Raw genomic sequence first — 16,304 nt, 5'->3', positions numbered from 1 at the left:
GTTAAGTCTTTCAAAAAAGGCTTAATATGGTGAAGTCACTGAAGAGCGGAATATCTGGTCATTGGTTCCAGAGGTCAGAAATCATCTTGTAAATGACCCAAAGATCACTTAAGCTAACCAAATACACAAGATACTGATGCATAGCTTCATAGTAACTAATATTTACTACTGAATACTTACTATGTATCAGACATTATCCTAAGCAGTTAATATGAATCTATCTTCAAAACAACCATGTGAAATAGGGCTATCTCATGTTATTATCTCTGTTTCTAAGGGGTGCCTGGGTGGCTCAGTCAGTTGAGCATCCGACTTTTGATTTTGGCTCAGGTCATGATCTCAGGGTCTTGAGATCAAGCCCTGCATTGCGCTCTGTGCTGAGCATGGAGCCTGCTTGGGATTTTCTCTCTTTTTCTCTCTCTCTACCCCTCTATAAAATAATAAAAAATAAATTTATTTTAAATAAAATCTTTAAAAAATAAATAAAGAGCATTGGCATTGGCTAGCATTTTAAATCTCATTATCCTGTGATGATATGATATGTCTATGTGTGCCCATTGTGTTGGGGACATTGATTGTCACACAAGAGATGATACATGAATTTCTTACAGGTCAAATGACACCAGGAAGATATTGGGATTTGAATTGCTTTTGCAGTGTTCCATCCTAAAGGGAGGTCTACTAACAAAGGAGACAAAAGCAGCGAAGAGTCAGAATTTTCTTCTCAGGTTGGTATAAAATGGATGTCCCTTTCAACTCACTGAATAAATTAAGAATGCATGCCATGTGAGAGACAGTAAGGGCACCGATGGCAGCCAATATCAACTGGAGAAGCAAAGATAACCAAAACATAGAGTAGTTAAGTAGCTAGATTCATCTCTCCTCTATTCCTACTTCTAGCCCCCAACACCAGAGGAGCTTGCCTTGAGAAGGAAAGAAAAAATGTCCTAGACCAGACATTCCCCAACCCAATCTTTAGGGGTTTGGAAAAGGAGAAGGAGTGAAAAATTGACTATACTCCCTTCTTCATTTCAAGTCCCTGTGGCTACAAAGCTAGACAGCAATGGAGGAGGTTTTAAAACACTGAAGTTTTAACTAGGATAGGCTAGACTTTGAATAACTTAAAAGACCAGAAAAGTATGGAATCTCCCTGAGGGGAACATAGTATAGTGGAGCAATGACTAGAGAAAAAGAAAGCATTTTAGTTCATACCCCAACCAAGTTCAGATTCCTTAGTAACTTGGTCACATAAAAGAAATAGTAGTATGTAGTTTATGATATAATGTTAAGTGAATGAATCAGAACTTGAAACTGTATGTATGTGGCAAGTACAAATGTATGAGTAATCTGAATATATTAAACAACACCTGGAGCAGATAAGTGAATTTTCTCTAAATCACAATTTTGCATAAGGTCAGCAATGATTGTATATCTAACCAGACCTACTATTACACTTCTTTTTTTTGCCATTTATTTGTTTTAAGAAGTAAAATAAGTTTATTTAGCAAGATTGCTTTTTATAAATCCATGTTGGAAAATAGATACATGGCCTCCCTCTGTGGACTCGTAAATTAGGGTGGTTGGTTTTTTTCTTTCTTTTTTTTTTTGTTTCGTTTTTGGTTTTTTTGGTTGTTACTGTTTTTCAAAGATTAACACCATAGTATTTCAAAGAAAGAAGACTAAACAAAGTATGATCTCTCAGTTCCTCCTTTTTCCATTAAAATTTGAGTATTATGCTTGACTTTTTCCATTATCTGTAATCATTCTAGTTTGCAGGGAGTCCAGACATACAATTGTTAATAGCAGAGATATTTTAGAGAACATATTTTTGAGCCCTCCAGTGAAGATTCTTTTAGGCCCACCTGATGTGAAATCATCTACCCTAACCTATTCTATCTCTTACTCTAATTTCTATAGCATCATTGTTAATATTTGTATGAGGACTCTAATTTATAAAGTCTTCCTCTCACATTGGAATATTTTAGGATACTGGCGCAGGGTAAGAATCTCCTGGAATTGTTTACAACATATTGATGTCATACTAGGAATATATGTCAATATATATATTACAATATATATACAATATACTAGGAATATATGTCAATATATATATTACAATATATATGATGTCATACTAGGAATGCCCTAACCCTTTCTTAACCCAAGCCTGGTAAGAGATAAAAAGTTTATGGCTATCTTTTAAAAATCTCAACCCCATATGACCCCAATGGAAAATATATATGAATTAGATAGCATAAAAATAAAGTAAGGCTCACTAAAGAATGACCTTTTAAATTACAGCTTATTGTTCTTATCTGTCACAATTATGATTTAGGTAAGTACTTACCTTCCTTTAATAAATGGATAAGGTGTTGTGACATACTAAATACATAACTATGCAATTTTCATTTGTGCTTATAAATGGGCTCATATACAATTAAATCTCTTAATAGTAAATGAAATTGTCATTTGGCATTTAAATACATTATCTGATTTATTTTTTTAATGCAAAGCAAAGCAAAACTAAGATAATTAAATCATATTGATACTATTTGAAAGAATTGGACATTTGTCATCTCCCTGCTACAGTTCTTCTGTGCATTTTGCTCAAAAGAATGATGTGAAGTTCAAAATCTGAGAATCAAAGAATTTGAAAGTCCACTTAAAAAGGAAAAAATAGCAAAAAAAAATCTTTACTAAACGAAAGAAACATACAATTTAGCTCAGCAGGGCTTCTATACACCCAAGGACAATGTAGATGTGCAGCCACAATTTTTTGAAAAGAAAATTTCTTCCTGGTCTTTCTTGTGATTCTGGCATAGCAAAACTTACATAAAACAAAATATTATAATTATTTGTTAATATTTTAAAATATTTTAGGAACCCCTTACAATTGTTCTTACAACGTTTTTAAAATAGAAGTTTTCATTTCTCCAAGTATTTGTTCTTAAATGAGAATATTAGATATTTTTTTAAAGTCAACATTCAGATTTTTAGGTAAGAATTCATAAAATGAGAATACAACCCAGTATTGCAGTAAATAGATAATTCCATTTATATAGGAATTGTCCTTAAGGACCAGGCAGAGAGGGGAGGAAGATAAACAAACCTGAGAGTGGGCCTAAGAAGAGAAGATATGAGCAAGCTTAATATTAACGTATTCAAGGGGAGCCTGGATGGCTCAGTCGTTAAGTGTCTACCTTCAGCTCAGGTCATGATCCCAGGGTCCTGGGATTGAGCCCCGCATCGGGCTCTCTGCTCAGCGGGAAGCCTGCTTCTCCCTCTCCCATTCCCCCTGCTTGTGTTCCCTCTCTCACTGTGTCTCTATTAAATAAATAAATAAAACCTTTAAAAAAATATTAATGTATTCAATGTAATACTTCATCTGAATAAAAATCTTTCACAAATGGTAAAAGAATTTGTTCTCACTTCAAGTAAGAACTCAGAGATGAAGATAACATAGTTCCAGCCCTGGAGGAGTTATCAATAAGAGGTAAATAAGCTTAAGAGTGGAGAAGGTGATGATTCATAATTATCCCCTAGGAGAACAGATCAGAAAGTGAAGCAATCTTTCTGTGATAAGTAGGCCTACCTTGGTGAGTGAACACAGCAGGCCCCAGATACAGCAGGCCTCAATGAAGCCAACTGGAGAGAAGTGAGAGAAGAGTATAAAAGCCTCACTTGGGGTGAAATGTGGGGCTGCTGCAGGGAACAGCATGGGTTCGCTCCTGTTTGTTGTGGGAAACCCAGGGAGAAAAGGAGGAAGGATGTTATATCCACTGTACCACTTACCCAATACCTCTCCTTCGACTCTGTAAGTATATTCCTGATAGGACCTGGCTTTGGGGAGATGACAGCCTACATCTAGTGACTGAATGTTTGGGTGCTTAACTGATTGAAGGGTAGAGATGGAAGTATAAAAGAGCAGGGTAAGCTGCTGATGAGGAATAGCTAGGCTGTCTTAGAGCTCTGTGAGAAAGCTAGAATCTGGGTTAAAATTTTCTGGGGAAAACCAGGGCTACTGACGATTTGGGCTCGTCTACAAGAATACATGTGTCCTGGAGAATCTTGTCTTTGGAGCTACCAGGGATAAATGTACTCTGGCAAAAGATCATCTCCTGGCAATTGTGTTGATTACCCACCTTAGGCCAGAGCTACTTCCTGGTGACATCCAAAGAACAATTTAATAAGAAGCAAAGGCCTGTATTATACACATGTCGGTAGGATGGGTTGAACATGAATAAGGTGATTTTTAGTCTTTGATTCTAATCACCTGCTGAAGGATGTTTTAAAGCAAAGAAACTTAGCAGTTTCCTTTTTTTTTCTTCAAAGATTCTATTTATTTATTTGTCAGAGAGAGGGAGAACACAAGCAGGGGGAGCGGCAGGCAGAGGGAGAGGGAGAAGCAGGCTCCCCGCTGAGCAGGGAGCCCGATGTGGGACTCGATCCCAGGACTCTGGGATCATGACTTGAGCTGAAGGCAGACACCTAACCGACTGAGCCACCCACATGTCCTGAAACTTAGCAGTTTCCAATCCCAAGAACCATGAAGTGCTGGAACAAAAGTGGAAGCTTAGTTGTTTGGGGGAGAACTTGTGTTCTTGATGGTATTACTACAAAATCATTTAACAAACATTTAATAGATGTCAATCATGTGCCAGACACAATGACTTTCTTTCCAAAGTAAAGTATTTCATGAAGGAAATTTAGCCCTTTCAATAGCAAGAATGGAAAGAAAAAAGTAGAAAAACAAAGGACCAAACAGAGATACCAACAGTATCACGTCTATCAGTATCTTGCTGAGAAGCCTGAAACAAGAATGTGGGATGAAGTCAGGGATTTTCAGGGGAGCACAGGTGATTTACTTAGGTGGGATATATTAAAAAATAGTATTCATATTCTTTTTTGTCTAAAAAATAAAAGGTTAACAATAGTAATATTTAATATAGGAATGAAGATTAATAAAAATATATTAGATATATATTTATATGGAGATATGAACAAAAGTTTTTATGCGTATGTTACCAAATAAAAAAAGATGGCAGTGATTAGATTACCTGATTTCTAAAATCACTATGCTTTAAGTTCTGGTTCTATATTATTCAAAGTACTTTAGTTTCTCTTAAACTATGTTTAAAAATCATACCATATCTATAATAACATAAACTTCCTCATATACAACAAAATTTAATTTTACAAAGATGTGAAACAGTAAACCTTTCATTATTTAAATGCATCCTAACCCTACCAACACACCCTTCTTACCTTATGAAGCAGGTTCTCTCTGTATTATATGATGCCAGTTGGCATGACCCTTTCTTCCTCTTAGCTCATTCAAGAGACAGGCAAAAGGATTCTCTGAGAGCCCTGTGTTGATGAGATTAACAACAAACTTAAAGTCTGGATTCCCTCTAGCAAAATTTTCAGAATTCTTTACATTTTACTAATTTGCGCAGTGACTGGTTGGTTTGGTTTGCTGGTAACCATATATATATGTATATATATATATATTTCCTCAAAATTCTGATTTATAAAAAAATTTAGAAGAAATACTATCATAAAGCTAAACTATTTTATTTTACAATTCTTTTAAGGATGGGTTTATGAATGAAACATTTAACTAATGGCATTATACAGCTGGTGTAAAGCTACTTACTTTTTGTGTCTATATGATAGAAGTTAAGAATCTTTCTATGCATAGTAATATGAGTAAATAGATCACAAAGAAGTTGGCTGAAAACCAGTCCATTAAAATGACAGCTTCCAAAATAACGTGAATGTACTTAACACTACTAAACTGTGTGTTTAGAAATGATTAAAATGGTCGGGGCACCTGGGTGGCTCAGTCGGTTAAGCATCTGCCTTCAGCTCAGGTCATGATCCCAGGGTCCTGGGATTGAGCCCAAACTGGGCTCCCTGCTCAGTGGGGAACCTGCTCCTTCCTCTCCCTCTGCCCACCCTCTCCCTGCTTGTGCTCTCTCAAATAAATAAATAAATAAAGTCTTAAAAAAATGATTAAGATGGTCAATTTTATGTGTTTTATGCCAGTCAAAAAAAAAAAAGACAATGACTGAAATAATGTATCAGTTTAAAATGAATATTTTTAGTCATAATTTTTATCACTTTTCAGTCTTATTTCTTTAATATCTAAGTATCTTTGGTAAAGTTTTCTTCACCCTCCCTCTACCCTGAAGCTTTCCATATTAAGAAACAACACAAGGGGCGCCTGGGTGGCTCAGTTGGTTAAGCAACTGCCTTCGGCTCAGGTCATGATCCTGGAGTCCCGGGATCGAGTCCCGCATCGGGCTCCCTGCTCGGCAGGGAGTCTGCTTCTCCCTCTGGCCCTCCCCCCTCTCATGCTCTCTCTATCTCATTCTCTCTCTCAAATAAATAAATAAAATCTTTAAAAAAAAAAAAAGAACACAAAACAGCAAAAAAATTTAAGACAGAAGAATAATGCTCATTTTTTTGTTGGCTATCATTGAAAAAAATATTTGAAACAGCATTTTCACTATGGAATGTGAAATATCTTAGGCAATATTGTATTACCCTAGGTAGGCACACATAATTAATGCCATTCTTACAAATTATAGTTTCAAAAAGTGAAGCATGCATCACTGGATGGTCATTTGTAAACAAGTATAAGCAATTATAGTGCTCTTCCCTCATTTTGACCAATCTTTGCCTGAAAATATGACATAATGAAAAAGGAGAAATATTAATTTTCAACTCTTCCTTGTTTCAATTAAGCTGTTTCTCTTTGATTCATAGAATGTAAAGTGGGTAAGAAGTTAGCAAATATGTCCAAAAACCTCCAAAAAGATGCTAAGTTTCTAATTATGAAAGAAAACAACATAGCCTCATTAAAAGTGGCAAACAGTATTTTTTTTAAAAAATCCCTTATTAATTCTCTTCTCCAAACTCTCCTTTCTAGAGGCAGTCAGTCACTGTTAAACTTGTTAGGTATGCTTTTAGATGTTTTCTATGTTTATATCAAAACACACTTCTTTATATGAATAACATAACATTATAATATCGTATAACTTATTTTTTAACCTATTATATAGTAGATACTCTCCCAAGTCAGTACATATTAACCAACCCCTTTTGATGAATGTTTAGGCTATTTCCAATTTTTCAGTAAAATTAATGCTGCATTGAACATCTTCGTTCATATATCTTTGTATTCTTATGCAAAGAGTTTTGTAGGACAAATGCTTGTAAGTGGAACTGCTACCTCAAAAGATATATAAATTTAAAAAGCATACAAATTTAAAAAATGTGTTAAATTTGTTAAAATTGCTAAATTACTTCTCAAAAAGTACTAGTTTGTATTCCTATGGTAGTGTATGAGAGTTACAAAATGGAGTGTGCAAATTGTTGGCAATGTGTGTCTTTAAGTTATTCTAATATTTTCGATAAGAACTGATCTATTTTTATTTTATTTTAACTCTTATGAAAATCAAGTAGGTGGGTAGGGCATTCTGGGTAATTGGTCTGGGAATTGAAACTCATTGCCTCCCCGCACCCCTATTAATGCTATGAACTAAACAAATGAGTTAACTAGCTATTGTTACTTACCTGTAGAAAGGTATATATTTTGAAATAAAAATACATTAAGTATCTGCATTTTTCTTTTAGATCCCAGATTTCCTATACGCATTGTCTGATGTCCATCTCTTTAATACCATGTTTTTTTAAAAAAAAAAAATCTCTTCTGGAGGTTTCCACACAGGATTCCAAAATTTACTAGGCCGTATGTGCTTGAACCTATATCAAACATGTGGTTGCCAGTTCATTCCTAATAGTGAAATATGGCTTTTTCCTTAGAGAAAAATGCCTTTTCCAAACATCCTATTCTAGAATAAATATTATCATACTACTATCACTTCATATTAACATATAATTTTAGAGTTTAGAAACCTCTTTCATAAATATTGTTCCATTTGATTTTCACAACCCAGGTGTGGTGACTGGAAGGATAGTTTTATTTTCACTTAATAGATGAAACAAGGTTACATGATCATGAAGTAGTAGAAATGAGACTAGCAGGGAATTGAACTTTCCACAGCCCTTTACTGCCTCTTCCATATGTATAAGGACAGCATATCCCTTTTGCAGAAATTTTATTCCATGGTGGTTAACATTTACCTCCTAAATCCCCTTTAGAACAAGGTAAAATAAAATTTAAAAAGAGAGGGGAAAACCCTGCAAAAAAAGAAAATGCCTTTTTCCTTTTTGGTAATTTACTATTACCTTTCTGAAAGAAGTCATTCTTTTAGAATAACTGTACCTAAACACATATTCCGTGGCATTGTAAAAAATATGTGTGAACAATTCTAAAGATTTTATTTATTTATTTGACACAGACAGAGAGATAACACAAGCAGAGGGAGAAGCAGGCAGAGGTAGAGGGTGAAGCAGGCTCCCCGCAGAGCAGGGAGCCCGATGCAGGGCTCGATCCCAGGACTCCGGGATCATGACCGGAGCTGAAGGAAGACGCCCAACCGACTGAGCCACCCAGGCGCCCCTGTGTGAACAATTCTAAGGACAATATAAAACTATAACCTCAGGGTGCCTGGGTGGCTGTCAGTTAAGCATTCAACTCTCAATCTTGGCTCAGGTCATGATCTCAGGGTCATCAGTTCAAGCCCCGCATCGGGCTCCATGCTTAGCATGGAGTCTGCTTGTCCCTCTCCCTCTGCTCCTCCCCCTGCTTGCACTCTCTCTCAAAATAAATTAATGAATAAAATCTTAAAAAAACCCCTATAACCTCAATTCTGTAAGCAGATCATACTAAATGCTAGTCACACAATATGTTTAATTGTACTTCTTCATATTCATCTTATTTCTTATTTATATTTATCATATATAGGTTTCATTACATTTCTTCCCTACAACTAACCATAAAGTCACACGACTAATCTATTTCAGATTTGCTTACTTTCTTATTATAAGGATAATTGCTTGTCAGCTATTGGCCAACCTACAAATAAGGTGGTTTTGTAAAGAAACAAATCTTGCCATTTTGGAAAAAAAACGATTATTAAAAAAAAGATCGTTTTCCTTTTTTGATACATAATGTCATTAATAGCAGATTTCAGTTTTCTTCTTAACATTAGGATGGTAATTTCTTGTGCTTCATTAAGGTGTAAAGAAAGATCTGAGCATTCTCCGTACCTTTTCTGATCTTTATCTTCAAGAGGGCCAGCTCCATGCAGCTGAACAAATACTGGGCTGAGTATCTGGAGAAATGAACTCTTACATAGGCTGTATACTGAGTGTGACCTTGGACAATTTCTCTTTTCTGGGCTTTAATATCCTTATTTCTAAAATGAGAGGAAGTGTTAGTTCTAGACTCTCATTCCAAGCGTCCATTTTAGCTCTAGCAATAGCACTGTAAAGCCTATTAACCAACATTTGCTGAGACAAGGCATTTTAGGGTATAGACAATGTTGTGAGAATATTTATGGATACCCAAATAATGCCTTAACTTCTGGGACAAAAAAGTTTCAACAATTATTAATTACCAACAAGCCCTAAGACCCAAATCAGGAAGCATCCTGTGATGTGGTTCAGGCCACTAGAACTTGAGACATGTAGGACAGATCAGGCCACTTGAGGTATTACCACATAATAATTTCCGCGCACCAATGGTTGCCTAGTAATCCTAAAAGTGAAAGCAGAGTACCTAAGTATTACACTGTGTACTGCTTAAAAACATGACAAAAGAAAAAATAAGAATTTACTGCAAAAGTAGAAACAAAATAAGCGTAAATTTCTCCTGCAACTGCAACTCAATCCCTACATTTTACCGACATAAACCTAGGCCTCAGGTGTTTGTGCAGGCCAAGGGGAAAGTTTTTCTACCAGTCTCCGAAACATCGCTGGCGGAATATAAAACAGCTTTACGGTATTTATATCATTCCAATCCAATCCCAAAGAAACTCTCCACGGGTGAGCCAGCGAGCATCTTAACATAGACCGCCCCTTACGCGGCCTGCTCCCCGGCTTCGGGCCTGCAAAGCGGCTGACTGCAGTCGCTGTGGCTAGGCAACGGTCGGAGCATTCCCCGCGGTGTCAGCCCCGCCCCTGGAGGTGCTTCCACCTCCCGGCGCCTCGAATCCCTTCCTCTCATTGGCTAGAGACCTGCCAGAGGTGGGCGGGGGAAATGCGTCAGAGAATGAGCTCACTTCCGGCCAGGGAGCGCGCGGGTTGATTCGTTCTTCCTCAGCCGCGGGTGCTCGCAGCTCGGAAATGGCGGGTAAGTTCCCGGGAAAAGTTTACCAAGGGGAGGGGGCGGGTAGGTTTGGGAAAGAACGCCGAGACCGTGGTGACAGTGCCCGCCTGGAACTTTCCGGCTCCGGCCTGGGTTCCAGAAGGCTTGCTTCAGCCTGAAAGCACGAAACTCTCCGCCCAGCTCCCTGTTGGCCGAGGTTCGTGCCCCCGCCCCCAACTACTCGGGGTTCTGTGCCTTCTGCGAAGAACTCGGCCCCTGCGGAGGGCCCAAGAAGCCCTGGGAAAGAGTCGCGATTTGGCTTCTTAGGTGCCAGATGCCTTGAGGCCTGTTTATCTTCTCGTTCTTTTTTTTGCACTACTGCCTCAGCCGCAGTAGTTTAGTTCTGTTCCCGCCAGCTGATTTTAATGTTCAGATCGTCCTCCTCTTCCAGGTCTCCCTCCACCTTCCACTACAGTCAACTTCTGAGCTGGCGCATTGCTGCCTTGCCTTGCACTAGGGCTCTCAATTGAACCTTGACTTCGCAGTCGTCTTTTTAATCTCGGGCTTTGGTATTTCTAGGATCGATTTAGAATTCCTTTGAGAAAGATTGTTCTTGCATTCTTCCTTCATCTAAACTTCTCATAGTATTTTATACTATAATTTTCATGTTCATTCTATTCTTTTTTTTGGTCTCTTCAGTTTGCAGCATTTAATAACTAATAGTTGCTATTTTGTACGTGTATTAAGACTGTTTTTGGTGTGAGTATATACTTTTTTCCAGTTACATATCTTTTGAAGTGATGGACAGTTTCTACTTTTATCTTTTCCCAGTGCCTTCGTAGTAGTCTTACTACACTTTTATGGATATGCTGGATAGACAGGCTATCACGTGAGCTCTACAGATATTTAAAGGATTCTTCTACCAGATAGTGACTCTGGGATCTTGGGACTACACTGGTACTATAAAAGAGGGGGAACATACGTATTGTGTACGGTGTACATATAGTAAGAATTACACCTAAATTTGAATCTCTGCCTCACCACTCAGTAGTTGGGTGCACTTAAGCAATTAAGCCTCTTCCTAAGCCTGAGCGTTTTAATATTAAATGGGGCTGATATACTATTTACTTGTATAATAGATTTGTGGGGATTAAGCCAATGTATGATTTCACAAGTTAAATTTTGTTGCTTACAGGATATATAATTCCTTGAAATGGGTTCTTTTATCTCAATTTTATAGATTAGGAGATTAGGGTCAGAGGAGTCAAGTAATGTGCTCTAGTTCTAGTTCACAGACCTGGTAAGTAAGTGGTGAAGCCTGGATTTCATTCCAGGAATTCTGACAACAGACAATCTATACTGCCTCAGATGTTCCCTATTTTCTGTGTATGTATGTTTTAACCACTTGTTAAAGTTTATGGCATGTCATTGTACCTTTCTTTTGTTTCTGCTCATGACTTCTTTTTTCCTGAATTTTTATGATTTTTATGTTCATTTTGTCAGGAGATTGTCATCTTTGCTTGAAAGTTTATCTGGATTGCTTCCATTTTTAATTTGTAGCCCATAGTTTATGACTTTGTACACATATGGTTAAAAAAACTTTTTTTTTAATACAGTGGAAATTTTCTTTCCTAACCCTGTCCCCACTCCTTCTCTCTAATCTTAAGAGATAACCACGATTACCAGTTTCTTGTGTGTCCTTTCTGAGATAATCTATGCATTATCAGTTGATGGTTTTTAAATAGTTGATCTGAAGTACTCTGGCTAGAATTTTTCCAGTAGTAGAGATGAAATGCTATTGTAATTATCAAAGAATATTCTCACCTTGTGTCTTGGTGGAACAGTGGCACATTTTTTATATTTTAAAAAACTGCTTAGGTATAAATCCTAGCAGGTAATATTTATTAGTATTAAATATAAAGAAATGTCAGTAATGTTAATTTTCAGATTTATTTATTTATGTAAAGCAAGCCCAGTTCATAAGCCTCTGACAAAAATGATGTTTTTCCTGTTTTATAATGAGGCAGTCATACTCAGTATATTTATTTTAGGATTATATGGAGAATGACCTGCGCTTTTATGATCTATTAGCAGTTTTATTTATTTGTTTGACAGAGGGAGACAGCGAGGGAAGGAACACAAGCAGGGGGAGCGGGAGGGGGAGAAGCAGGCTTCCCACCAAGCGGGGAGCCCGATATGGGGCTTGATCCCAGGACCCTAGAACCATGACCTGAGCCGAAGGCAGTCACTTAACCAACTGAACCACCCAGGTGCCCCTATTAGCATGTTTTAAATCTTCCTTTTATTCCACTTCTAATAAGAACCCTCTGTAGGTTTGACTATTTAAACGATTTCCAACAAGAACTTTTAAAAACTTTCCCTTAGGATTTGGTGCTATGGAGAAATTTTTGGTTGAGTACAAGAGTGCAGTGGAGAAGAAACTGGCAGAGTACAAATGTAACACCAACACAGCAATTGAACTAAAATTAGGTATGTATGCTATTTCTAAGTGGTATTATGTATGTACTGTGTGTTCATATATAATCTTTTTTTTAAGATTTGAAGTAGAATTTTATGTAAGAGCAGTTCATGTAAATGTATAGTTTATGTATTGAACACATTCAGATTTTATTCAATCTTCATTTATGTCGTGGAGTGGGTAGATGTTTAAGAGGTGGCAGAGTTTACATTTAGGAAGTACAGCATGGCAAAAAATGATAGGTGTGAGTGTTCTCAGGCTCTTAAAAATATTTACCTTTACATTTTTGCTTATAAAAATGGTAGGCCATAGTGTTGGTGAGGATGTGGAAAACACTCATTGCTGATGGGAATGTAAAATGATGCAACTACTTTGGAAAACAGTTTGGCAGGTTCTTAAAAAGTTAAATGCACTATATGACCCAGCAGTTCTACTCCTAGGGATCTACTCAAGAGAAATGAAAACATATGTCTGTACACAAACTGTACATGAATATTCATAGCAGCGTTATTCACAGTAGCCCAAAATGAAACAACCCAGATCTCCATCAACTGGTAATAGAATAAACAAAGTATGATGTATCTATATGATGGAATACTACTTGACAATAAAAAGGAATGAAGGTCTGACACATGCTACAAAATGGGTGAACTCAAAAATATTCTAAGTGAAAGAAAACAGACAAGAACCCCCCCCCATATACAATATGATTCTATTTGTATGAAATGTTTGGAAAAGGCAAATCCAGAGACAGAAGATAGAATGGTAGTTGCCTGAGGCTGACTGAGAATAATGATTGCAAATGGGCATGAGATTTTTTGGGGGGACAATGGCAATGTTTTAAAATTAGAGTGTGGCAGTGGTCACACAATTCTAAATTTACTAAAAATTACTGAATTGTATGCTTAAAATAAGTACGTTTTATGGTATGTAAATTATACCTTAACAAAGCTTTTTTTTTTTTTTTTTAAGATTTTATTTACTTACTTGAGAGAGAGCAAGCCAGAGAGCAAGCACGAACAGTGGGGAGGAGCAGAGGGAGAGGGAGAAGCAGACTCCCCGCTGATCAGGCAGCCCAGTATGGGGCTCAGTCCCAGGACCCCAGGATCATGACCTGAGCCAAAGGCAGACGCTTAACCAACTGAGCCCCCAGGTGCCCCTCAATAAAGCTGTTTTAAAAAATAGTTATATGCACATGAATTCTGGTTCCATCACTTTCTGTGGCTATTTCCTTATCTTATAATGAAGTTAATTGTACTTACTTTTATAGTGGTTATAAAAATTAAATGTAAGGTTAAGTATGAATAAAGTGCATAATCAGGTTGACTTCTAGAAATTCTCAGTAAATGTTAGCTTCTACTGTTTAAAATAATACAAGCATAACAAAAACATAAGATGACAAAGAAGGTACCCCTCACTACAGAGATAATACTTATCTAGATTTTTTTGTGTGTGCATGCATAAAATTACTTTTCTAAAACCAAGATCCTGTTTAAGGCTGTGTACATACCTGTTTTCCATAGTGGCTACTCCATTTTGCATTTCCACCAGCAGTGCACATAGGTTCCAATTTCTCTACATCCTTGTCAACGCTTGTTGTTGTCTGTGGATTTTTTACTGTATTTTTTAAACTATTTTTTAATTTGTCAATGAAAACTGATTTTTAATTCTAAGAAAAGTGTATACTTTATATCTAAGAGAATCAGCCCTTATTTATTTATTTTTTTTTAGATTTTATGTCTTTACTTGACAGAAAGAGCACAAGCAAGGGGAGTGGAAACAGGATAGGGAGAAGCGGGCTCCCCGCTGAGCAGGGAGCCCAATGCTGGGCTCGAACCCATGACCCTGGGATCATGACCTGAGCTGACCGAGCCACCCAGGAACCCTGAATCAGCCCTTATTTTATCATATATTGCAAATAATGAGTTTTTGTTTTATGTCTTAGAAAAAGGCCCTCCCTACTCTAAGATTATAAAGCAGTTTATCCATTGTTTCTCTAATATTTTTTGGATTTTTTCTTTTTTAGATCGAAACTTTTGAATCTAACTTGGTATAACACATGAGGTAGGAATCCAGCTTTGCTTTCTCAGATGAGTTAGCCCATTATCCACCTGCCAGTTTAAGTTGTCTTTTCATTAATGATTTAAAATTTTTCTTTTATCATATTAAAGTATCATATATTCTTGGCTGGCTTTTGGGCCTTTTTTTGATCCTTGAGCCATTAGTGTACTGTTATAATAAATGTTATAATTAATATATGGTGTGACTGGGTCCCCGCTTGTTACTCTTCAGGAGTTTTACTAAGTTTTCTCTAATGTTTGTTCTTCTAGATGAACATTTTATCAAGTTCAAAAAAGATTTTTTGATTTTTTAATTTGCGTTCCTATTAAGTTTAATGTAGGGAGAATCAAAATCCTTACATTGTTGAGTCTTTCCTTGCTAATAGCAAGAATATTTTTCTGTTTATTCAGGTCTTATGTCCATCTTTTTAAAGAGTATTAAACTTGGGACGCCTGGGTGGCTCAGTTGTTAAGCGTCTGCCTTCGGCTTGGTTAGTGATCCCAGGGTTCTGGGATTGAGCCCTGCATCAGCCTCCCTGTTCATAGGGAGGCCTCTTCTCCCTTTCCCCCTGCTTGTGTTCCCTCTCTCGCTGTCTCTCTCTCTCTGTCAAATAAATAAATAAAATCTTTAAAAAATAAATAAGAGTTTTAAACTTTATAGATGGTAAACATTTCTTATTAAGTTTATTTCTAGGTAATTTCATCTATGTTATTGCTGTTATAAATGAGATTTTTTTCCATTATATTTTTCATCTTATTAATAGTGTGTGAGAAAACTGTGGAAAATAATTTTTAATATATATTTTTTCCCTGTGTCAAAATCCAGGTTACTTAGTAACTCAGGTTCTACACATACATGACAGCTAAAACTGACTGGGTTATTTCATTATTCTAATCTCTTATGGTCATAGTGATAACTTGCTTCCTCAAGCCGACCTTCCTTCCTTCCTCCATTTTTTTTCCCAGCCCTCCTGTCCCAACTCCCTCCCTTCCACCTTCTCTGGACAAATGTTTATTGAAACTTACTATGTGACAAGCACTGTGCTTGGCACATGGGATAACTTGAACTCTTGACTGCATATCCATAATTCCACTAAGGTTTATCCCAAGATTCTTCCTCTTACAGAAGCTCTTTTCACTTTGTGTGTGAGGGATTGACAGACACATTTTTTTCACAGAGGTTCCGTGCTTTGGGGTAGGTTACTGTAGAAAAGAGTGAACCTTTTTTTCTATATTTCATTTTAACCATTTTTAAGTGTACAGTTAGGTAGCATTAATTGCTTTCACAATATTGTGTAACCATTAGTTCTATTTCCAAAATTTTTTCATCACCCCAGACAGAAACTTTGTACCTGTTTAGCAGTAAATCCCCATTTACTTTTCCCCTCCAGTCCTTGGTAATCTCTAATCTACTTTGTCTCTATGGATTTACCTGTTCTAGGTATTTTAAATGGAATCTACTTTGTCTTTATGGACTTACCTGTTCTAGATATTTTAAATGGTATCACAACATTATTTGTCCTTTTGTGTGTGGCTTATTTCACTT

At 36.8% G+C, this 16,304-nt stretch overlaps 2 protein-coding genes across 3 annotated transcripts in view; one reads left to right on the top strand and one right to left on the bottom strand.

Annotated features, from left to right (window-relative positions):
- Nucleotides 1-16,304, bottom strand: part of SLC25A12 (solute carrier family 25 member 12) — a 197,543-nt gene that overhangs the window by 112,084 nt on the left and 69,155 nt on the right. The gene's annotated exons all lie outside the window — the stretch shown is intronic.
- HAT1 (histone acetyltransferase 1) overlaps nucleotides 10,159-16,304 on the top strand; it is a 61,623-nt gene continuing 55,477 nt past the window's right edge. The window contains exons 1-2 of the mRNA XM_006731793.3: nucleotides 10,159-10,264; nucleotides 12,605-12,709. Coding sequence (XP_006731856.1) covers nucleotides 10,258-10,264; nucleotides 12,605-12,709 — 112 coding nt within the window. The 5' untranslated portion in view covers nucleotides 10,159-10,257. The remainder of the gene's footprint in view (nucleotides 10,265-12,604; nucleotides 12,710-16,304) is intronic.

Source organism: Leptonychotes weddellii, chromosome 3, assembly GCF_054177405.1.
Source record: "Leptonychotes weddellii isolate Sample4059 chromosome 3, ASM5417740v2, whole genome shotgun sequence".
Taxonomy (NCBI): domain Eukaryota; kingdom Metazoa; phylum Chordata; class Mammalia; order Carnivora; family Phocidae; genus Leptonychotes; species Leptonychotes weddellii.
This window is presented reverse-complemented; position numbering and strand designations above follow the sequence as displayed.